The sequence below is a fragment of the Callithrix jacchus genome, chromosome 6 (assembly GCF_049354715.1).
Source record: "Callithrix jacchus isolate 240 chromosome 6, calJac240_pri, whole genome shotgun sequence".
NCBI classification, from domain to species: Eukaryota; Metazoa; Chordata; class Mammalia; order Primates; family Cebidae; genus Callithrix; species Callithrix jacchus.
Window position 1 is genome coordinate 57,021,490 of NC_133507.1, and position 25,126 is coordinate 57,046,615.

At 40.1% G+C, this 25,126-nt stretch overlaps 1 protein-coding gene across 8 annotated transcripts in view; it reads right to left on the bottom strand.

Moving 5' to 3' along the window:
- ITGA6 (integrin subunit alpha 6) overlaps positions 1 to 25,126 on the bottom strand; it is an 80,757-nt gene that overhangs the window by 17,923 nt on the left and 37,708 nt on the right. For 2 of the 8 annotated variants that reach the window (XM_035304532.3, XM_078327388.1), the window contains exons 2-17: positions 22,901 to 23,025; positions 20,986 to 21,065; positions 19,176 to 19,431; positions 17,077 to 17,208; positions 14,536 to 14,652; positions 13,180 to 13,390; positions 12,322 to 12,515; positions 12,092 to 12,180; positions 11,286 to 11,404; positions 7,989 to 8,087; positions 7,651 to 7,712; positions 2,661 to 2,821; positions 2,342 to 2,485; positions 515 to 630; positions 201 to 390; positions 29 to 112 (exon numbers count right to left, since the gene is read on the bottom strand). In XM_035304532.3, coding sequence (XP_035160423.1) covers positions 29 to 112; positions 201 to 390; positions 515 to 630; positions 2,342 to 2,485; positions 2,661 to 2,821; positions 7,651 to 7,712; positions 7,989 to 8,087; positions 11,286 to 11,404; positions 12,092 to 12,180; positions 12,322 to 12,515; positions 13,180 to 13,390; positions 14,536 to 14,652; positions 17,077 to 17,208; positions 19,176 to 19,431; positions 20,986 to 21,065; positions 22,901 to 23,025 — 2,179 coding nt within the window. The remainder of the gene's footprint in view (positions 1 to 28; positions 113 to 200; positions 391 to 514; positions 631 to 2,341; positions 2,486 to 2,660; positions 2,822 to 7,650; positions 7,713 to 7,988; positions 8,088 to 11,285; positions 11,405 to 12,091; positions 12,181 to 12,321; positions 12,516 to 13,179; positions 13,391 to 14,535; positions 14,653 to 17,076; positions 17,209 to 19,175; positions 19,432 to 20,985; positions 21,066 to 22,900; positions 23,026 to 25,126) is intronic. The other 6 variants (XM_078327389.1, XM_054257519.2, XM_008998692.5 and 3 more) reach the window with 3 other exon arrangements.

Consider the following 25,126-nt stretch of genomic DNA (forward strand, 5'->3'; position numbering starts at 1 on the left):
AAATACAGTATGTGAAGGCATCACCTACACTTGAATTTCTTTTAAAAGGATTTCCAAGCTCACAGTCAGCTTGTGAGCCATTCTGGTTGGCAACACAACTTAACTGTTTCTCCTGTAAAAGAAACACGCACCAGGTCACAATCCATTCATTTGTCACACAGGATTGTTTTTTCCCCTCCCAGCTGGTCTCTAATACTTACTGGGAAAGCCCTCAGTTCTCTATAAGCAGAATATGTCAAAGTGTCCGGGAACGTTGCAATGAGTTTAGCCTCATGGGCATCATCACCATCTTTTGTGGGACTCCTTGGATTGGAAGGACTGTTTGTCACTGTTATTTCTAAAGCAATATCCTTCTGATCTTTTAGAACTAGTTCTGGTACACCTTTTTGACTATTAAAAAAAAAAAAAAAAGAACAAAAAGGCAAAGTCCTCAATACATTTCCAGTAAACTTTCTTAACACAAACCCACCATGAAGCCAAAATCATTTCTGCTAGTGCTAAGAGCAATTCTTACATTGGTAAATAAGAAAATTTGTCTTGATTTCCTTCTCGGGTGCAAAACTTATATTCTAGTTTAAGGTTGCTGTTACATACATTGTCATCTCCACATCCCTCTTTTAAGAAGTGCACCTGTAGGAAAATCAAATTATTGTTAATTTATACCATTCAGGACTCAGGAAGGCATCTATGTAGGTGACTGGCTATTTCCACACAGTTCCTTTCCTTTGTGATGATTATCATTGCAAGATTCAAGCTTTAAATGTACTTTACCACACATCAAATTCCCATTTTGTCCGTTAGTAAAATTTGTGTTTTAAGAACACTTTGACCAGGGCATGGAGGCACTGTGGTATTGAAGAGTGTGACCCAGCAGCCATACAGATCTGGGTTTGAAACCCAGCTCTGCCCTTACTTAGCTGTGTGGCTTCTGGCAAGTCATTTAACCTTTCAGAGTCCAAGTTTCATCATAGGTCACATGGAGATACCACCGTTCTAACTTTACAGGGCTACTGTAAAAAGTATCAATAATAACAATTATGCCAATGATTATAACACTTGATTTACATATCTTAACTCATTTACTCTTCACAACAGGCTTCTAGAAAGATACTATTATGAGCCCCATTGTAGAGATGAGGAAACAGAGCTTAAGGTCAGGTAAGAAACGGGCCCACTAGCACCATGCTAATGGGTGCTTGATAATCACACTGATAAATAATTAGGAAAATCATCTCTGGTTATGGAGCTAGGAAGATACACAAGAAATATTAACAAAACAATAACAGAAGTACATAAAAGTATACAGAAATATAAGGAACTATGTTTGGTGACAAAAATGATTGGCAATGTGTAGATGAAAGCTTCAGCTCCTGAGCCTTGAGGCAGTGAGGACTCACTTCTGCAAAGCTGCATCAGTAAGGCACCAGTACAAGGAGCCCCAGAGTGGACAGACACTCATCATCAATTAGATTTTTTTTTTTAAGATGGAGTCTCATTCTTTTTGCCCAGGCTGGAGGGCAGTGGTGCAATCTAGGCTCACTACAACCTTTGCCTCCCAGGTTTAAGCGATTTTCCTGCCTCAGCTTCCTGGGTAGCTGTGATTACAAGCATGCTCTACCATACCTGGCTAACTTTTGTATTTTTAGTAAAGATTGGATTTCACCATGTTGGCCAGGCTGGTTGGTCTCAAACTCCTGACCCCAGGTGATCCGCCTGCCTTGGCCTCCCAAAGTTCTGGGATTATAGGCATGAGCCACCACACCAGGTGGCATGAGACACCACACCAGGCCGTCATCAATTATATTTTGAAAGCAAGAACATAACATAATGCCAAATCAAGCTGTCATAGCTTTTTCGGCTAACCTTGCATCTTAACCATCCTAAACCCCTAGCAAGCAGACCCCACCTCATATGAGGTATCCAGCAGGCCATCTAATACACATTTTTCTTCCAAAGATGACTTAGGCTACATTAGGCACTAATGTATAATGCTTTCCATATTTCAGTGTTCTCAATGGTAAAACACAATATATTTTTCTATGTACAGCTAAAGGAGAAACAATGTAAGAATATAAGCTCTACCAATTATAGTCTCGGTAAGTTATAATGGCCAAAAATGAGAAGAAAAATACACTCTGGCTCCAAACTGTATATGTTTTTATGTTTATTGATAATTTGGGGAACAAGTCTTCTCTAACAAACTTTGCATACATTAAAAAGCATATTAATACAAAAGAATGGCCTTTAAAGCAAGCCATTAGTTCTGTTCCCTTCAAAGACATTTGATTTAGCATCATAATGTGGCAAAAACTTTGGCAAAAAGAAAGTCAGAGAGACTTACATCAGTATGAGCCGTCTTGGGTTCATTTGAATTCAGAATTGGAAGAATTTCTGGAAGTGAATTTACTCGCCTGCGAGAGGTTGACTCTTGGATCTCCACTGAAGCAGTTATGGGAATGGGACGCAGTTTATCTCTGATATTTTCCTGAAAATCATGCAGTCATAGAGTTAAGTGGGTATAAATGCTATTGAGGAATTCCAGAACAATGATTTTGTATTGATTACTAGGTTTCTAGAATAAATTTCAGAAATCTGTGTATCACCATATAACCTTCTTCTGTCCTCTTTATAAAACAGATTTGACCATCTGCAGCCCTCACCTGTAGCCAGAGGGTTTCCTCCATACACACTTTCTGTTTCTGCCCATTCAGAGTTAGTTCTTGCGTATATTTGGGCTCAGAACCTTGGTTTCGAAACTGAACTCTTGAGGATAGCCCAGATTTTCTTCTTTCTTTTTCAGCTTCAAGTGTGCCCACAATTGCTAGATAAAATTAACAAAATCATATGAACATAAGTGCATTCATACACAATCCAGCCACAAGCATGTTGAACTCTTTTAATTCCTTGTAGAAAACACTTTTCCCCATTAACATTGTTTCTCTTCATATTTCCTGGTAATATGCATTTGCACAATTGCGATGTTCAAATCAAGCTGTCTTTTCCTTCCTTTTGCTTTTAATAATATTTTAAAGTTAATTTTTCACTGGGCCACCTGGGGGAGCTCAAGAACAAGTTAAAACCTTTCAGCCGCAGTTCTTAAGAATCAGTTTCTGGCTGAAGTTCATGAACCCACAGAATACTAATGATAAGTAGAAGAACCCAACACTCCCCCTGAGGACCTAAACTGATTTTCTCCCTTTAAACAGTCAATGCTTATTCAAGTGGCCTTGTGCCTTTGCTATTCAGAAAAGGGCTCTAGAACAGCAGCATCTCCTGAGGGCCTGTGAGGATGCAGAACCTCAGGCCCAGTCACACCAGAATCTGTGTTTTAGTAATAGCATCACCAGATAATTCTTATACATATTAAAGTTTAAGAAGCACTGATAGAGGATAGTTGTCTAAACAGAGGAATAATATATTTTAGAGATGGAGGAGTCTTCTGACAGGATGGGATCTTTACCTTAATAAAAAAGAGGCCACGCACAGTGACTCATGCCTGTCATAAGCACTTTGGGAGGCCAAGGTAGGTGGATCACCTGAGATTAGGAGTTTGAGGCCAGCCTGACCAACATGATAAAACCCATCTGTACTAAAAAATTAGCTGGGTGTGGTAGCACATGCCTATAATCCCAGCTACTCAGGAGGCTGAGGCAGGAGAATTGCTTGAACCCAGAAGGCAGAGATGGCGGTGAGCCGAATTCACACCATTGCACTCCAGCCTGGTCAATAAGAGCAAAACTCGTCTCAAAAAAATAAAAATAAAATAAAAGATAACTGTTAAAAGGTAAATTATATTCCTTTTAGTGGACAGAGGGCCTGTCAGCATAATACATCTCACCGGACCAAACTGCCTCCCCTGCACTGAGCAAGAAGGCACAGCCTGTTCTTGGTAACCTACACTAATGGAACCTGGAGGCAAGCCAGGATGTGGACAATCAGAATCTCATTTTTGACTTCAGAATGCATTGTTGGTTCATTAGAGGTAGCTGCTAACTGTGTTTTTCATGGGCCAATACTTAAATTACTTACATTCATTAAGCACTCACTAACCAGCAAAAGGGAAAGCAAACCTCCGGGACAAAAGTCTGCTATAGAAAACACAGAAAATGAATAACTCACATTCTAATATTCACCTTAGAATTGGAAGAGACCTTTTCTGGGGAGGCTTGGGGTCATACCAAGAGGGACAGAGGCATCACTGGCTTCTAAGTCTCTATCACAAACACAAAAGGTAATTGCTCTCTACAGGGTCTTAGATGTCCGGTCTCACTTGCCTCCTGACAACTGCAGGAGTCACTCCTTCCCTAGCCAGCTGTCTTTCCCTTCTTTTCCACCTCCCAGCACAGTTGGCCTGCTTGGCTAAGCCCTCCCTTCCCCTTCAGATCTCAGCTTGGATCTCATCTCCTCCAGGAAGCCTGTCCTGGCCTCTCGCGATCCTAGACTATTCCTTCTCTCTAATCTCAAGGACAGGGACCACATCAGTCTTATTCCTCACCATAGTCCTCAGCAACTAGCACAACACCTGATAGACGTCTGATTTATAGAACAGATGAACAGAAGTAGGAGTAACTGGTTCCCCACCTGCACATACACATGCACACACACACGATGTGACATTATTCTTATGCTGAATGTGAGCTATTGAGACCAAAATTTAGAAACACTGACAATTTCAATAATAATTTTTGTGTCCATCTGGAGAATTCTTAAATGTCACAGCTGCCAAATGGAATGCTCCCCCATTTTAGGCCTTCTGCAGCCCTGACATCATCCATTTATAAGTGACCTGCTAGCTTCACAATGAACCAGATAAAGGCTCACATGCTGAGTGCCCCTCACAGCAAAAGTATGGGAGGTGTGGGTGCAGGAAAACCGTTTAACAGCCAAATCCACTCTAACCTTCCCTAACCCTCCAGACAGTCCACATCATCTTAAAATCTTTGCAGGCCACCTTTGCTGACCCCTTGAGGGGCAAGCCAAGTAGAGCACTCATTACAGCTCAATTATAGATATCTGTATGTATGGAACACCGCATCTGAGGACTGCTGAGCTAAAATAGCCCCGTCAAACAATAAGCTCACATTCTTGGATACTGGGAGAAGATTTTAGATGTGTTAACTTAAATAGCTTTGTAGAAGTTCTGTTTTAGTACATTTAGAATTTGCTGTGGAAGTAAAAGCAATTAAAGCAAATGTTCTTTGAATGTCTTCAAAGGAAATTTCTACCCACAATAGGCCACCCATAAACACTTGGTTAATGGAGTAGCTACATAACATAAAAGTAATACACATGGCATCGAATGCTGCACCTACAGCTAGGAGAAAGTCTTAGAGGTGATTAATTTGGGGGAAGACAAGAAGTGCTCTGATGAGATTTCACATCTACAGTCAAACTGAGAGTGATTTGAAAAAATGGCAATCAGAAGAGAATAAAAATGTTTCCCCATTTTTTCTGCCTGCCTAGTCAAAGAATCACTGTTTCTCCTTGTCGCTCTCATTCATTCCAAACTATGGTAAAGGGCCTGTTATCCAAGTGGGCCAGTGTAAGGTATGGCATTTAGGTAAAAATAACACAAATGATACTGAAAGGATGATCGATTTTGAAGAGTCACGGTATACATTTTCTTGTCATTAAAAGCCACACAAAGATTTGCTTTCTACACTTGACAAAATGCCAGCTGCATCAAAAAGCAAAGCGAAAGGCCACAGCTCCCCCTGTGCACAAAGTCATAATCCATCCACTCCAAGAATGCTTCGTGCCAGGTCTGCCGGTCCCATGGAGAGACCACACAGCAGGAGACAACCCCGCAGCAAGGGAGACAGAGAAACCACCTGTGGACAGCTTGAAATCTGGGAAGATGAAGGCTAAGTGAGTTTATGGCAGTGAAAATCAGGTGACGGGGACTAAAAAAATGTTAAAGATAATACATTTATTTAAACTGTTCCTTTTCACACTTCATTGAACTTTATCACAGGTCACTATCTTCATTCTGTTGCCTTAGTGGGTACATTCATTAGTGTTACATAAAACTTCATTTAGAGTTAAAGAAGAATTAGAGTACAGCTAAGAACAGAGCTGTGATGTGTGAGAGGATTCACTGTCCCAAACCCTAGTCCTTATGTGGCTATTTTTTCCTTTTTCAAGCAACAACTTTAGGTTACTTGAATTAGGTTACATTCTGGAATATTATAAGGGACACCTTTTTAAATAAAGAAAACAATACTACTTTGGATAACAGCGAGAACACTTCAGAGGACTCATTACCTCATAGTATATAGCAAAGACTGACAACCAAGGTGTAAGGACAGAATGACCTTGTTCTTCACAAAGTGTCATCCCTTAGTGGCAGATACAGTACACTAGAATCCCAAGCTGCCAGGACCATGGCCTGTCCTGGAATGAGAATTCCCTCATTAGATTCCTATGCCCCTGGCCTTGACTCTGGAGCCAGGGGTCTGGTGGCTCACAGCTAAAGAGGTGTGGCTGCTATTAAAACATGCCAGAGGAGGCTGGGTGCAGTGGCTCACCCCTGTAATCCCAGGTCTTTGGGAGTCCAAGGCGGGCAGATCATGAAGTCAAGAGATCGAGACGATCCCAACATGGTGAAACCCCATCTCTACTAAAATACAAAAATTAGCTGGGCATGGTGGCGTGTGCCTGTAGTCTCAACTACTTGGGAGGGTGAGACAGGAGAATTGCTTGAACCCAGGAAGTGGAGGTTGCAGTGACCGGAGATTGAACCACTGCACTCCAGCCTGGCAACACTGTCTCAAAAAAAAGGCCAGAGGAGAACTTAGTACCACCACTCTTCTTAAGAGTATCATTAACAGTATCAAAATTCTTGTCAAAAATCCTGTCTTGCCCCATAAATATATACACCTACTATGTGCCCACAAAAATTTTTAAAAACCTATTTGGAATTACAAAGAGAGGAAGCAAAACAGTATCTAATATATGACAAACTGCCTTTCACGTCTTCTCAGGTGATCACCACCACCACTCTATGCTCTAATTACTATTAGAGGCATTCTTCTGAACGGATGGGAAAAGACAAACTCAAATGTAAAGGGACTTGCCCTGTGCTGTAGAGTCAGTCAGTATCAAAGCTGAAACCAGGAGCAGAGACCACGTCTCTGACCTCTCAGGGCCAGCCTGCAAATTCCCCAGGGCCTGCTCTTGGGAACACACAGGGTCAGTGTTCTGAGGCCCAGAGGCCTCTCTGGGAGGGAGGGGACGAGAGGAGAATGCAGCCTGGCAGTGATTCTGTGCTGTGCTCTGGCTCCTGCAATTGCCTTTCCACAACCACCACCCACCACCTCACAACCACAAAATCAATTTACCACACTGCTTTTCAAAGACAGAAACAGAGGAAATGGTTGTGGTTGTGGTAGCAAATAAGCACTTTTCCAAGCCATTCTGTCCTAAACCATCTGTTCTGGAAAACTCAAACGGCAACCAAGTAGAGAGTATTTCCCCCTCACTGTGCTGTGCCCTCCTGATTAAAAGGGAGACAAAACATACACTTAATTCTTTACACAAGAATTGACAGACCCATTTTAGCCACTGCAGTTGTATATTTCTGTGATTTGTGCAGAACTTTCAACGTGGCAGACCGAAAATAGATATATTTTAAATGTACCAAGTACTTACATACTGAAGGATTATAACCAGCAGGTTTCGCAGTATATTCGAAACAGGCTTTAACCTTGAGGCTGAATAAAATCAAACACATATTTCTTAAAAGATCCATTATTGCAGTGGAAAAAACCCAACACGTTCCCTAGCTCTCCAATCCCCCCATTGTCCACGGATGAGCAACGTGTTCTCTACAATCCCCACACTGTCCACAGATAAGCAACGTGTTATATAAACACTTCACAGAACCTCTTCCCTTTGCCCAGCACTCCCGCAATCTTCCCTGTGGCTCCTCAGGCAATAGGGTTATCAGGAAACTGAGGGGGATCCCACCAAGACAGAGGGACGCTCACCATATCCCGCTAGGCGCCCCGCATGCCATTTTCTGGCGGAGGTCGATTCTGTTAGGAGTTACTGTAATGGTTTTCTGAATATTAATCACAGGCCGGGATCTGAAGGCAAAGGAGTGAAAAACAAGCTCAGCCTCTTGTTACCTTGAATGTGAGACTAATTCACATACTAGATGGCATCCTTAGCAGCCCAGCACAGCTTAAAACTACAGGAAAACAAATGCACATGACTTTTTCCCCCACTGTTGAAGAAAATAACTGTTAATACATATAAATGTATATAATTCAGAGCCTCATTATAGAATATTTAAAAACATACACACTTATGAATACATGTGCAACATGTAGGACTTTCAGAGTTTTAAAGTAAATATTTTGTCTCCATTCCCACCCAAATACCCAAGTAGCCTTGTATGTTCTTCCAGACACGTCAGTCTATTAAAATTATCTAAAATTAAATACTAAAATATATTTATAACTTCAACTAAATGGGAATTTAATTGTCATTGTTCTGTATATGTTGCTTTTTCTAATTCATAAACATTTCAGAGGTCTTGTCCTATATATACACATAGATCTAGTTGTTTTTCAAGCCTGATGGCGCTACATCCTATCAATGTTAACATCTTTTATTTAACCAGTACCTAATTGGTAGGCATTCATGTTGTTGAGCTTTCTGCTTTCACAAACATCATCCATGCACACATTTGAGTTTATCTGTGGGATACATTCCCAACAGAATTTCAGAATCAAAGAATATGTGCATTTTAAGTTATGAGTAATTTTGCCAAAATACCCTCTGGAAGAATTACACCAATATACACCTAATACCTGAGATGCTCACGATCAGCATTGTCTACAGTATGTGAATTAATACAGGCAATCCTGAATTTGGGAGTTTCCATCTTACAAACACTTGCCCTTCTCTTCAGCCTCCCTCAGAGGCTCCCACCCACAACCTTCACTCTTTGCCTTCCCGTTGCCAGGACTGACAACTTTTCTACCCCCATGATATCTGCAAGCAAAAGCTTGAACTTTTAAACCTCTTCCCACCTCTGCACTGCCTACTCCAACCCCGCGAACACTTGAGAAGCTAGAACCCAATTCCATGCCCTATTCCAGTTTGCCGTCTGAAAGCGTCTTTTCATATGTTTTGGCTGCCCTGCTCCCGGCAGCCACAGGCACCTCCATGGGTCTATGGCCTGACTACTGCCACAGGCACAAGAAATGCAGGTATGCGGTGGGTTGGGGGTACGAGTGGGCAGGGAGATTGCCCCACCTCCCACCTCCATTGCTCCCCAACTCAGAATGGGTCCTCGGGTTTCATTACCACGTGGATTCAGTTAGGCTGACTCTGGTGGGCTTGTGGTAAACTCAGCCATTCTGGAGAACAGTGTTTTTATAAGAAAATGCATTCCAAATCCCAAACAGCTAGCTCAAACTTCTGGAATCAATCTGTTGGTAGGCTAGGGAGAGCACAAGTCCATTCATGGAGAAGGTGGGGGCCAATAAAAGGTCAATTACTACCCACCTTCCCTGTTTTTCTATTTTCCTTCATCTTCATTGTTTACCTTTCTATTTTTATTTTGCATTTAGACAGCTGCTAGGTTCTAAGATACTAACTAGATACATTCTTAAATTTTGAGAGCATATTTAAAAGGCGAAAATTCACAAGTATTTTAAAATCAGCTGCCACAGATATAGTATTTTACATATTATAGTATTAATGCTTTAGGGTGACATAAATTTCAAAAGAAAATATTTTAACAGACATTTCTGCTTAGGGCATATTTTCTTTTTTTTAACATACAACACATACAAATTTTGAGGGCACATATGTATATATGAATTATGAAAACGATGTCTTTTAACATAGAAAATAAATCTTATTGGTTTGGCTGCCTCATATTTAAAATTGGTGTTTATTTACTACCCTGAAGTGCTAGTACAAAAAACGTACTAGCGTTTAGTAGAAAAAATGCCCAGGATTAAAGTTGGGAAGATTTAAGTACTACATTCTGTCTCTCAGGCTCCAGGCTTAAAAGCTCAAGCAGTCCTGGGCCTCAGTTTCCTCATTTGTAAAATAAGGGGAGGTTAGTCCTCTTCTTATCAAACAACTGTTGAGTTTTACTTTCATACTATCTGCAAGTAAAAAGTGAACAAGTGTACAGGGTTGACAGTCAACCTACTTCTGAGGACAGGAAAGTAAGGATATTAAAGCATCAATTACACACAGACAGAGGCAAATTCTTAACTGACTAAATTAGGTCATCTATTGTATTGCCAAGGAGAGATATCCCAATAGTAAAAATTTTAAAAATCAGATTAGACAGCAAAAGTTACAGTGTAGCCTTTTGATGATACCCTAGAAGTACAGAGATGCTCAAAAGTTTTGTGGAAGATGGGAATAATGTACTATACTTTTGATAATTCTATATGATTAACTTTTTTCTACAAAAGAAGAATCTGCTACTTTTTGAAAATTAAAAAACAAACAAAAAACCCTTCCTAGTTTTGATGGTGATTTCCAGCAGTGATGAAAGCACCGGTTAAAGGTAGACTCAAACACCGCTCATGGGAACCGTCGCACCCTTTCTGGGGTCATCTTGGTGAAACGGAACCAAAAGTCTTGACGTGCATATGGCAGTTTCACATCCAGGAGCTTATCATAAGGAAATAATCAAGGATATAAACAAAAGTAAGAATGTTTTCCACAGCTTTTGGTATCATGGGGGCAATAAAAAATTGTGAAGCAACGTAATCATCCAGTGAGAGGCCAGCAGTTGGTTAAGTAAGCTATCAGCCAGTCAGCAGACACCTCATAGACAGCTGTCAACTTCATTTTGGAAAAGTACTCAATGACATAGGAAAAATCCACTATATATCCTAAAGAGACAAAATTACAAAACTATGCACAATTATGATCTTAATTTTGTTAAATGTACACAGTACAATCACAAAACATAAAACAATAGAAATCAAGATCTTGGAGTTTAATAATGCATGGTGAATTATAGGGGATTTCCTTCTGTATGTTCTTTGTACTGTCACATTTTATATGTGTTTTGTTTTTTCATCATCAAAATTAAGGTTTTAAAAATATATGAAGTAAAAATTCTAACTTGGATCTATGTTTTCCTCAAATACTTTAAAAGATTTTATAAAACAGGTTTTTATTACATTTTTTTACTACCTTCAAAAAAAAAAAAGAAATAGCATCACAATTCATATAAATCTTTAAGTATAAGTATGATGAATTGTTATAGAACATGCTTAAAGCTAAAATCATAGATAACAGACCTAAAAATAGTTACTGAATCTGAGAGGGACCCAACAGCAACATCAGGGTAGGAATTTCTATCAAGGTCCATGTTTCCAGCAATTGAATATCCAAAATACGGTGAGGTACCCTCGAGAACCTGAAATACACAGGGCATCCGAATGGACATTACACTATCAACATGAACTTCTTAACTATGCTTTGAAAAAGACACACAAGTTTCTTTTGAACTGAAATTTGAGAGTTCACTTATAAGTAAATTATATTAAATTATATACAAGTCATAAATATTTATATGCTCTAACACTTTATACATTTCATTTAATAAAAGTAATCTGATTCACACAGCATCTCAAAGCTTAAAAGAGCCCAGTTCTGATGAGCTTGTTTACTATATTAAGTCAATCAGGCCATTTCAAACCAAACCTCCCTACCTTCCCTACAAGTCTTATGTTTCTCAAAAGAAATGTTCAATTTTTGGTGTCTAAATTCTCCATGTAATTACAGTAATCTGTTTTGTTTGCCCAATTTCATCTCTAGTATGCTACTAAAGGGAATATATCACATTTCCTCTCTTTATGCCATCAGGATAGAACAACATTTCTTTGCTTTGGATTATTTTGATTCCTATCTGAGAAATTTTACAATCAGAACAAGCAAGTCATTGCATTTATATATTTATTCTGAAGGTACCTTCTATTAAAACATTTAAAAAAAAAACCAAAATCCATATTATTATGGATTTGTAAGTCACTTAAACTTAAATATTCTATTATAAGGCAAAAAGCTGAGACTCTAGCTGTAGAAATCCAAGTTATTTGGTTACCTGTGTTGGTTTGGTATTTATTCCATTTGCAGATCCATGATAGATAAAAACCTTTCCCATGTCATCATAGGGAGCTCCAACTGCAATATCTGTTGACAACATCACTTTTTAACAAACATTTTAGAAACACTCCAGTCCAATGTTTTAAAGTAAAATGACATAAGCACTATTATTTAAACGACCAAATAATCTATCTATATATCATAGCCATTTCACAATCTATTATCTACCTGGGTAGCCATCTTGATTAATATCTCCAATATTTTTTACTGCAATGCCAAACATAGAATCTTTGGTTCCATTGAGACGAATTGGCTTCACATTATTCCATCTGCCTTGCTGGTTCATATAGACATACACTGCACCTCCAACTTCTCCATCTCTATCAAAATACTGTGGGGCTCCAATAACTATATCTTGCCACCTAAAAACATAATGAGGGGAAAGAGCTGTGAACCATCAGCTAAAACACCAGCAGCACAAGTTTAGGTACTAAGGCTACAAAGAGATAGAAAGGCCCTCAACGCCAGAATTTATGACTCAATTGTAACATTTTTAAAAAGCCAAGGTAGTCTCTAATAAATGCCCTAAGAAAAATACTAAGGGTAAGAACTCAAACCCAGTGCCTCAAGTCAGAACCACAATGCAGCAGGACTACCAGTTAAGACCTCACTATTCTACCCTACCCCAACGAGCACCAACGGTCACAGATCTGTTTTTGACTTTACCACCAATTCCTATTTTCAACAGGAGCGGATGCTCCATCAGCCCCATAAGAAACCACAGAACAGAATCATGCAGGTGTTGTTTTCTGAGTTGATTTTTTTCAAATTTTAATTCTTCATGGACCCTTGATCCCTAGATACAAGTAAAAACTGAAAATCAAAAATATAATCCTATACCCTTGGGAGGATATGAGTATCTGTCTGCTGCCATCATACAAATGATAAAGATGGGTTGGTAAAAATGTGGCAGCAAAAATATTCTTGACATTAGCTAACCTGAAAGGATGGCTCTTTTTATGGCCTACAGAAACTAGTCAAAGCAGCAGTGATTTGCAGCATAAAAATAACCTGAGGCATTCTCACCCATCCTTGTTGAGGTCCACCACCGCCACATCATAGCCGAATGAAGAGGCCAGACCTTCTCCATCGAATATGTGCTCAGGAAGGAGATGGGCAGACTTCATGTCTCTCTTTAGCAAAACCACAGCTCCACTGTGATTGGCTCTTGGAGCACCAGATACAAAAGTGATCTCATCTTTAGAAACAATACCTTTCCCTGAGTCCAAAGAAAAGCCTAGAAAAACAGAACATATATAGCCACTCACATCAATCCATATATTTTCGGCCTGTGACACTGGTAACTTGATCATTATCTCCTCCTCTGGCTTCCACTCCCCTTTCCTCCTACCTTCCCACCGTCTATCACCTCCATAATATGAGTGACAGAGTTCAGATCTGACACAAGGACAAAGTCCTGGGGCTAGCTAATTTACTGCTTTCTATGGATATTAAGACTTAATGAAAAGCACCTATGTATAACTTGAATTTTGAAGTATTCATACATCATAAGCAATTTGCACCCTATTTTAATACTGGAACTGTGGCAAAAGGAGATCAAGCTAGATGCTGAATTATCTAGGAATAATTCAGTTATGTTACATCATACACTCAGAGAATATGACCTGACTTGTAGTATAACTGAGTGCATTTTATAGGGTTCTGCTGTAACTTAATGACCAGTATTTCTACAGGAATAAAATAAAATTGAAGAAAAAGTAATTAAGCTTGGTAAGAGGCGTCAATCTCCTTGGTAATCAGACAAAAACAAATGCTAACATCATTAATACACCATAGATAGCATTTCATTGTTTTGGACCAACTTAGTTCTCAGACACAAACATGCAGACAAAACAATGACTGATGATACATGGTATTTGAGAACCTATCATAAACAACAGAGGTGAGGAAGTTGTCATTGGTATCAGTTACATACTTGTTCAGAGGGCATAAAACATTAGGACACCCCATTATAAAGCATCAGGTAGGATGTCAGATTACAAATAGCTGAGATCTGGTGAAAAGCAAATATAAATGCCCATATCAAAACCATTCAAATTAAGTACATCTTTCTATAGAAAGATGAGGCAGATGCAGAATAATATGAGCTCACCCCTTTTATTGGGTTTTACTTATGAAAAGCTTCACCACTACCGTTGCAGTTCTCAAATTGTGAAGTGAATTGAAAAACATGAGCCACCAGATTAGAGATGGCGATATGGAATCCAGCTGGCCACACAGCCCCAACCATGGCATGCTTTTTGTGTGTGCTTCAATTGAAACAAAATAGGACATAAAAAGATTTATGCTCTGTATGGATCCAAAAAAATTTTTAATGACCACAACCAAGACAATTTATTTGTCATCGCAGAGGTCACAAACCTAGGTAGCTATTCATCATCACATCAGGGAATGTGTCAGGCTGCTCCCGGGGAGGCCGTGTTTTATAAACAAACTGATCGGGATCTGTATAGGAAACGCTGGTCAAAAACAGCAGGCCTGTACACATGCATGGGATGGAAGAAATTGAAGAAAAAGTAATTATGCTTGGTAAGAGGCAGGATAGCCACTGCTGTTCTCGCTGGATGAGGAGGCCACCAATGCATCAGCAAGCTGCTCTCGTTGCCAGCTTCCAAAACCTCAAGTAGATTGTTTTATTCCCCCAGGCCCCTCATCTTTTGAAATGACAGATTCACACACAGCACAGACAAGCCAAATGTAACAATACAAATTTGATTTCTTTCTAATTCACTTTTGAGGAAATCCATTCTAAAAGTGGCAAATGTGTTTGAGAAAAAATGCTTCATATTTTCATATGTTCTGACAGCAAGTATGTTTATAAAACCCATAGCCATCTGTTTTAAAGACCAAAGTATTGGCTTCTTGGCCAGTACAATTAAAATTAAGTACTTTTCATCACAAGTAATCCCCAAATAAAACATTCTGAGATAGGGTCCTGCTCTGTTGCTCAGGCTGGAGGGCAGTGGTGCAGTCACAGCTTACTGCAACCTCAACCTCCCAGGCTCAAGTGATTCTCCTACCTCAGCCTCCTGAGTAGCTGGGACTGCAGGCATACGCCACCACCTCTGACTAATTTTTTTGAGTTTTAGAAGAGATGAGGTCTTGCTACATTGCCCAGACTGGTCTCGAACTTCTAAGCTCAAGCAATCCTCCTGCCTTGGCCTCCCAAAGTGTTGGAATTACAGGCCTGTGTCACTGTGCCCAGCCTTCTAAATAATACATTTGAAGAGAGAGGTGGTCTGTTAAAATAGATTCAAATAAAATGGTTCATTGATAATATTTATTTTGAAAAGGATTTTACCTTAAAAATCCAAGTTTGGGCTGGGTGCGGTAGCTTGCGCCTATAATCCCAGCACTTTCAGAGGCAGAGGTGGGTGGATCACCTAAAGTCAGGAATTCAAGACCAGTCTGACCAATATGGTGAAACCCTGTCTCTACTAAAAACACAAAAATTAGCCACGTATGGTGACATACGCCAATATCTTAGCCCAGCTATTCCAGAGGCTAAGGCAGGAGAATCGCTTGAACCCAGGAGGTGGAGGTTGCAGTGAGCCGAGATTGTGCCACCACACTCCAGCCTGGGCACCAAGAGCGAAACTCCATCTCAGAAAAAAAAGATTAACAATATTGCTCACATATATTTATACAATTTGAACAACTTTTTTTTTCTTGGAGACAGTGTCTCCCGCTGTTGCCCAGACTTGAGTGGCGTGATCTTGGTTCACCACAACCTCCATCTCCCGGGTTCAAACGGGAAGGTGCCTTAGCCTTCTGAGTAGCTGGGACTAGAGATGTGCACCACCATGCCTGGCTAGTATTTTTGCATTTTTTGCAGAGAAGGGGTTTTGCTGTGTTGGCCAGGCTGGTCTTGAACTCCTGGTTTCAAGTAATCAGCCCACCTCAGCCTCCCAAAATGTTGGGATTACAGGCGTGAGCCACGGGGCCCAGCCTGAACAACTTCTTAATGTGTATTTAATAGCATAGTGCTTGAAATTATTCATATATCTATATGCGTTTTTTCCTTTTTTACCTTGCATTGTTCCAGTAATATCCTAACATCTGGGTACTTTTCTCTAGTTTTGTTTTGTTTTTTTTTTTAAACAGGTTACTCTTTAGGTTTAGAAGTTTTTTTTACATTTTTTCCAAGAAATGCACAGTAATTACTCTTTATGTCAACTCATACCAAGAATTAAAGCTTTTAAAAGCCTTTGTAATAATTACCATAATGTGCATGAATAACTTAGGACACCCATTAGTCATGCAAACAAGCCTTAGGAGTTAAGGAATTGGCCCTTAGACACAGTCTGGGTGTCCTGAAAGCTGCTTTAGCAGTCCTGCTCAACCTCCGCCGGGAAGCTCTCATGCCACTTGCGGGCCCCTATGACATGGGGGTCCCCATTCAGAAGCAGGGCCAATCCTTGGAGAACCACAATCACAGAGGGAGGACCTGGAGGTCTTGACCTGCCACTTAAGAATAACTTTATTAAATGCAGCTCTTAAGAGTATCTCTGGAAAGAGGCACTGAACAAAGAGAGCTCAGCTTACTGTGAACACCCATGCACATTTTCATGGCTGCATGAACGGCCTGTTTCAGGTTACAGAGGCCGCCATTAGCTCAAGAGATAGACTTCCAAGCAGGAGGGAGAATGGACGATTTTAGGTGATAATAGGTTTCTTCCCCGCTTTAGGGAGCCCCGGTCAGAAGGAAAGGATCCCAGACATCAGTCAGGTAAAGCCTCTAGATCACCAAGCTTATCAAGTTCCAGCAAAAGTGGCCACAGGTCCCGGCCCTACCTGGCCCCTTCTCAGCCTAGAAATCCAGGGGCCATAGGCCCCATGAGGAAGTTTCACACAAGGTATCTGAGAAGGTGGGCAAAGGCAGCCATCTGTGCCTGCTCCTACCTAAGTAACTGTTAGCAGGAACAGGAACGAGACTTTCATCATGCTCAGTCTCTCCACCAACTTCATAAGGCCCATCTTCAAAGATGTTCATGTCAAAAAAAGTGTTATTCTTTTGCTCTACACGAACAATCCCTAAAGGAATGAAATGGTAAAAACAACAAAAAAATGAAGATGAAACAAAAGAAAATAAATGGTTCCTAATAAACATCCCCCATGCTATCACTAAGTACAGGAAGAAAAATTTGGAGGAAAAAAAAGAAGGACAGAGATGACTTTTATGGTTGTTACATATGTTTCTGTAAATTTTTATGGGAAAGAAATTCAAGTCATTAAAAAATGCCCCATGCATTTTCATGAACTATCTTTATAAAGCCATGAAACTAGATGAAAAATGGAAGGTTTGCTTAGTTAACAAAATCTACAGAGAACTAATTTTTAAATGACATGAACTTGATATGTATGATATTTTGCACTCTTTGTAATCCCACCTCAATTTATCTCCTTTTCTGTAGTGTAAAAGTGAGACATACTGATCTTTTCTTTAGATCACTTTAACCAAGATTTCATCTTTTTAAAAATCTTGGCCGGGTACAGTGGCTCATACCTATAATCCCACCATTTTGGGAGGCCAAAGTGGGTGGATCACCTGAGGTCAAGACTTCCAGATAGCCTGGCCAACATGGTGAAACCTCATCTGTAGTAAAAATACAAAAAAATTAGCTGGGTGTGGTGGCAAGCACCTGTAATCCCAGCTACTTGGAAGGCTGAGACAGGAGAATCAGTTGAACTCAGGAGGCGGAGGTTGCAATAAGCCAAAATCACACCATTGCACTCCAGCCTGGGCAACAAGAGAAACTCCATCTAAAAAAAAAAAAAAAAATTTCTTACAATTAATAATTTAAAAGATACGGTTTCACATAGTAAGCCTAAATCTCTATATGGCTTTAAATGGCAATATTTTAGGTCAGGGTTTACAAAGCAGCTAAGCCATTATTTTCCATGAATTAAAATATATATAATTGGTGGATGTTTTGTTGTTTTACTATATGTGGCATCAATTCGTGCTAAAATAAAACGATTCTAAATTCAACATGTTATTCCAATTCGGTCAGAACAACCTGGGAAATACTATACATGAAGCTTCTGTTGGGGTGGAGGTGGAGGGCAAAGGGAAACTACCCTTGAAGATTGCACACAGAGAAAGGTGTTCAAGAACCATTTCTAACAAGAATTAAAACAGATTTTTGAATGGAAAATGGAACATTTTCCTAAGTTTTCCCTGATGAGTGAAAGTGTTATATGACTTATATTAATAAATTTCTCAAAAATGGCTTATTTCCAAATCAAATGCAGTCCTATTCATCATGGATGAGAGTTAGGTTAATCAACTTTCATGATACAGCACCTTCTATACATGCTTAGTTTCTTCAGAGAAGTTAAACTGTTTAGCAGGAACTGACCAGGTTCACACAGTCAAAATATGTGGGCCATTTTCCTCTTTACCTCTCCATGTCTTCAGTTACTCACATCACAATAATTAAACAACTTTTCCTCACATATCTGAAATCATACCTCAAAAAATTCCCAAATTTGTAATCTGCCCTAACTTTACTGAATTATTATCAAATTATGGCCTTTGAGAATAACATATACAGAGAGAAATGTCCATATTAACACACTGTTATTAATGTCCGTGTTGACATGCTGTTGTTTGTATATACCATTACTTAAACCTCTGAAGTTTTCAGATCACTAACTTAAAATTAACACTTCTAGCTTCAGGAGCCAGACAAATATAAAACAGTAAAAACTACTAATGTTAATTATTATTTTCCTACTAAAAAAAGTTAACTACCAGTATTAAAGTAAAGTATTGGTAGAGGAGAAAAGAATGTCAAAGCTAAAATATATATTCCACTGTTATTGGCTTTTAAAAATCACATAATTTAGAGATTTTTAACATCCAACCCAACTTTTACAATATACAAATGTTTTCTAACACATTTTAGCTCAAAATGTACTAAATCATGGTAATAAATCATATTACAGAAATTATGTAGACATTTTGATCTCTATTTCTATAAATACAAAGGTCATACCTTTCCAGTTATAAGTACCCGGGGCTCCAAATACAATGTAATGAAAGTCTTTAGTAAAAGTAGCGGCTACACCTTGCTGGCAAGAGCCAAATTTCTCATGGCCTCTCAGTCGCCCATCACAAAAGCTCCAATCTCCCCCATCCATATCGTCTTCAATCCTGAGATTCTGGCTCAGGACATAACACCGCCCAAAGATGTCTCGGGATTCCTGCTTTGTATTAACATGCTGCCTTTTTTCATATCGGTGAGCACATGTCTGCAAACAGATGGAAGAAAGTAGCCCATTCTTGTCTATAAGCCTTATTTTTAAAAAATTTACATATGGATAAAATTGTCACTAGAGAGGCTAATTCTAAAGAGTATAATTAAACATGTCCTCATCTTGGGACTGGATCCCAAACCAGCAAATAGTCCCCAAAGTGGCACTAAGGAGCCCATTATCAAGACATACAGAAACTAGAGTGTGTCTTATTCTCACTCATTCAATCCAAATATTGAATGACTATCTGTATCAAAAGGCAATTTATTTGTAAATTCACCTGTCATATAAACAAAGAGAAACACCTTATTTCATTTTCTTAATTCTAATTGGCTTTTAGTGGCTGTATAAACCTTCACATCAGTGTGAAAGTGGGTAATTATGTTCTAGAGGAGAAATCAGAGGGATCAAACATACACAGCTAAAACAGACATTTCCTTTTCCCCACACTACTTCCTTGTAATCAGTCCTAACTTACACCCTGAGCTCTGAGATTACTTCTCAAAATATGCTTATTTTTAAAAGGCAGAATTACAAGAAGAGATAAAAATAATCTCTATAATTTCTACAGGGTACGAATGGCTACCCTTCATGTAAACACAGGCTAAAAATATAATACCAAATCAATTTTCCATAAATGTCATTCCTTAAATGTCAAAACTCAATGTTCACTAATTTTTTTTCCTCAAAATCCTATGTAAATTTCATTACAGCAAGCAGATTTTGAAGGAGACAAAAGGATCATCATATTCCAACCAGGAATGCATTGCCAAGACCATCTAGCCCAATCCACCTAACAAATCCTTTTTGTTGCTATCCCTTCTATTTGAAAACACTCAGAATAAATAACAAGATTTTGAAACTACCTGGTTATTACTTTCCAAGACCATGCTCATATTTTTAAATAACTTATCTATAAAGGTATAAAGTTTCAATGACAGAAATGATGTCTAGTTTTGTTTTGCTTTTTTAATGCCATCTAGAATTTTAGGAATATTCAGTAAAGGTTCTTTAATAGTTATTTAAATCTGAAAGTTCTACAGATAAGCAGGTTGTATGATTGTTTCAGAGTGTGTCAGGAATCACAGGAGAAATAAGGCTTTGATTTCTTCTTCTTTTTTGTTTTTTTGAGTTGGAGTTTTGCTCTTGTTGCCCAGGCTAGAGTACGATGGTGTGATCTCAGCTCACTGCAACCTTCACCTCCTGGGGTTGAAGCAATTCTTCTGTGTCAGCCTCCTGAGTAGCTGGGATTACAGGTGCATGCCACCACGCCTGGCTAATTTTTGTATCTTTAGTAGAGATGGGGTTTCATCATATTGGTGGGACTGGTCTCGAACTCCTGACCTCAGGTGATCTGCCCGCCTCAGTCTCTTAAAGTGCTGGGATTACAGGCGTGAGCAACGGCGCCTAGCCAGCCCAATTTCTTCTTGATATCCATTCCCACTTTAAAGCAGTAAGTTCGCTCCCTGCTTTGTCCCCTGCTATAAGCCTGGTGCTGGCACGTAAATAGCAGTCCAACAGTGTAGGGTAAACATGCGTCTTTATACTTACCACAACCTTGCCCCCTGGACCTTGGCTCTGGACGGTGACCCCCATCCACTGATCTTCCTTGCTTTCCGACGTGGGATCAGCTGTAGAAAGGAGCACAGTTAGCCTTCCAAGTGACTGCACATGCTAGAAACCATCGCTGAACAAAAATACAAGCAACTGTTTCCAAATGGCCTTGACTCTGAGTCTAGCTACCCGGTAAATTCAGTTACTCAATCCAGAAAAATTACTTGTCATCTCAAGGAAACAGTGAAGTGGTTTTTGGTAAGAATCTGTCATAAAATCTGAAACATAAAATGCTTAGCTCTATGTAGTTGCCTATTTTGTCCAACAATACCCTTTGCCCTCTCTCGATACTCAGGGTCCTGAATGCAGAAGGTATGTCAAACTCTAAGACTAAGGGAGCCCTCCAAAATACGTCCCTTAAGGCAACAATGTAAAATCCAGTATTCAAAAGGCCAACTACCATCCAAACTAACCAAAAAAAAAGGGTACTTCTCTATATACTCCCCAATATTTTTTTACATAACAGCATTAAATGTTCTTTTCTTTTCTGGAGATGTGAGATAAAGACTCAGATTTACTTTAGGATCTTGTAGCTGACAATGTATCAATGCCAAACAGGAGAGTTATTGTTAGAGAGAAGGAGACCACAAACATCACCGTGTGCTCATATAGTATCGATTTCAACCCACTGTGTGACCTGTATCCAAATTTTTGCATTCCTCAATGAGTAGCAATACAGACACAAGTTTTAATCTTGAATCATTATAAAAACATGAAAGTAAACCACTTTAGACACAAGGGAAAATGGCAAAATGTTAAAAAAGAAGTCTAGATAATGAGATTGCCAGTGGATTTTTTTATTCTTCATAGGTCTGTGTATTTTAATAGTTTCTTAAAATTAATACATACTATTTTCTAATTTTAAAAATGTTATTTCTTTTCTCTTTTTTTTTTTTTTTTTTTTGAGGTATCTTGCTCTGTCACCCAGGCTGGGTGGGGTACAGTGACATGATTTTGGCTCACTGCAGCCTCTGCCTCCCAGGTTCAAACAATTCTCCTGCCTCAGCCTCCTGAGTAGCTGGGACTACAGGCATGCACCACCACTCCCGGCCAATTTTTTTATTTTTAGTAGAGACGGGGTTCTACCATGTTGACCAGGCTGGTCTTGAACTCCTGACCTCAAATAATCCACCCAACTTAGCCTCCCAAAGTGCTGGGATTACAGGTGCAAGCCACTGTGCCCGGCCAACAAATGTTATTTGTAAAAGATGAAGAAGCAAAAGAACGTAAATGTGAATCTGCAGATCTACTTAGACCAAGCATATCAAATGGGGTTTGGTTAGAGCTTCTCAGTACACTAACTGCTCTGCTCATCCTACAGAAAGCCAGGTACACCAGATGTCAACATGCCCACATCCTGCTATCTTCTACCTAACCAGAGTCCTTAAAAAAACAAATCCCTATCTGAGACGGTTGGGAAAATTTTATTCATATTAGTCAGCTCGCATTCCAAAGGGGTCTGATAGTTAAAACTGTCTTTCTCCCAAATATTTTAACAGCACATGAGAACTTTTGGCTGCTGAATACAAGATGCATATTCATTCTCTTTCTTCATTGTTAGGAAATCAGTTTTTCCACAACCTCCTGCAGAACCTCAACACATCACTAGGTGGCAACATCCCTACACCATATCGGTTTAGAAACCAGCGTCTGGCGGAGCCGCAAAACACGCTGCATCCCAGTGTGATTTAGAAAGTAAAGTAAATATTTTCAGGGCAAAAAACAAAACAGTCAAGGCTGATGCAATTAAAAGAGGTCCTCTCCACAAGAATACATGTTTGTCCCCACTCTTCTTCCTCATGGAAACAGGCAAGCTGCCTGAGTGAACATGGAGTGAGGGAAAGAAACAGACCATCGTTGTCGAATTCGATCCGCGTGCATGGCCCCCGGGCGGTAATGTCGCAGCTGTACAGGCCTCCCGTTCTGTTGGCTCTCTGCTGCGGAAGCGCTTCTGCCCGCGGGGCCCCCACGAGCAACCTGTTGACGAAACAATTTGGAGATCTGAATTTAATATATATTTAACATTTAAATCAGTCAGAACCAGGATACAGTGCGATTATTCTTTGTCTAGGAGTCCACTAATAAATACTTCGACAGCTTAGGCAGTGAGTGAGAACAAAGGTAGAGTCCTATGTCTGGTTCACATAAAATGCACAAACACAACTGCACAGGGGAAGCAAAAGGAGGGATAGTGAAACGAGGAAAATATGCCTGTCTCTCATAGTATCAGCATTTCTGGCCTAGTGTGATCTGGTGTCTAAAAGACACCCTCTTCATAAAACACAACCCCTAAATCCCTATGATGCCAGGGATATCACAGGAAACTCAAGAGAAAAAACCAAAGACTTGCAACAGTGGAAGGAAAAAATGGCCACACTAAACGTAATAAGCAGCAATATGTCAGTTCTTAACACTGTGCCTTCCCGAGGTAGTTTTCAAGGGTATTTCTCACTAGCTCTTAGATTTTCAGTTTATATACTGATTTAGAACCTAACCTTAAGTAAGATACAACTCAACTGAATTATTCTCTTACAGCTTTGGCCTCTTTCCAATTCTTTTTTTTTTCCCTCCAGTTTTATTAGAGTAGAATGAACAAATAAAAAGCAGATATATGCGGGGTGTAGTGGCTCACGGCTGCAATCCTAGCACTTCGGGAGGCTGGGGCAGGTGGATCATGAGGTCAGGGGATCGAGACCATCCTGGCTAACATGGTGAAACACTGTCTCTACTAAAAATACAAAAACTTAGCAGGGCATGGTGGCAAGTGCCTGTAATCTCAGCTACTAGAGAGGATGAGGCAGGAGAATCCTGCCTTGAACCCAGGAGGCAGAGGTCGCAGTGAGGTGAGATCGCACCACTGCACTCCAGCCAGGGCGACAAAGCGAGACTATCTCAAAAAAAAAAAAAAGGCAGATATATTTGAGGTGTATTTCTTGATGTTTGTTTTTCCAAGTCAGTTCTTCCTTCCTTGCACTTTTAACACATTGAAAGTGTTCGTCCTCTCTCATCCAATCAGGCTCCCACAAAGGATTCAGGGACAACTGGTGTAGTTCCACTTACATACTAGGCACTGTAATATTCCTTCTTCTCCCCAACCCAGTGTTCTTCTCTCGTCTAAGGAAGCCCCTGATCCAAAGCCACAGTCCTTGAAAGTTCACCATCTCACAGCTGCACAGGCTCTTTAGAGATCCAACAACCTTCTTGCTAGGTCCCTTTTGCTAACACCTTTATTCACCATCAAGTTTACAAACTTTGGGGTCTGGCTGACTCACGGAACAACTAGGACAGGAAACAAAGACAAAAAACACACACCTGACTGGACAGAGAGAACCAGCAGCTCGGAGTTTTGGAAACAAGGCTGGAGCTGAGGAAAAGGACTAGGAACACAAACCTACACAAACAACACTCTTAAACAGAAAACAAAGTCACTCCTGGCCATCAAGAAACCCACAAATCTCCGAGGCAAAAGCAAAACAAATGAAAATACAAACCGAATAGTCTCTATTACCTTCATGCCTATTGGGTCCCAATAAAGGAATCAGTCCAATAAAGGATTCAACAGATTTTTTAATCCAATACCATGCAGCAGGAGGAAAGTGTACCTCGAAAGCAGGGAAGGGGCCAGACGATGACCAGATAGAGAAGGAGGGGCAGCTCAGGGCGGAACACACGGCCCCAGCACTGTCCTTCCTCCCAGCTTCCTGGACAGTCACAGCCTCCACCTCCAAACCCCCATACATTTGAAGAAACAAAACAGCACATACCAAGGTACAGAACTAACACACAGACTTAAATTAGGAACCGGAGCAATGTCCTTGGTGCCTGAACCTTCTCAACAGAGGACAGAAGCAAGGCTGGGAGCCACAGAGGTCCCCACAGGTCTGCCCCACACCTATTCCAGTGATGTCCCTGGATCCCAGGAATGCCAATAAACAAGTACCTGGAAGGTGACCTGGCCTAGACTGTGAGGTGAACATGTTCTATTACTGTGCTTGGCCGAAGTCAGAGGTGGAGTCACGGGGTGGGCACTGGAAGGGATAAGTGGGGTGCCAGGACCAGAGGCACAGAACCCCAGGAC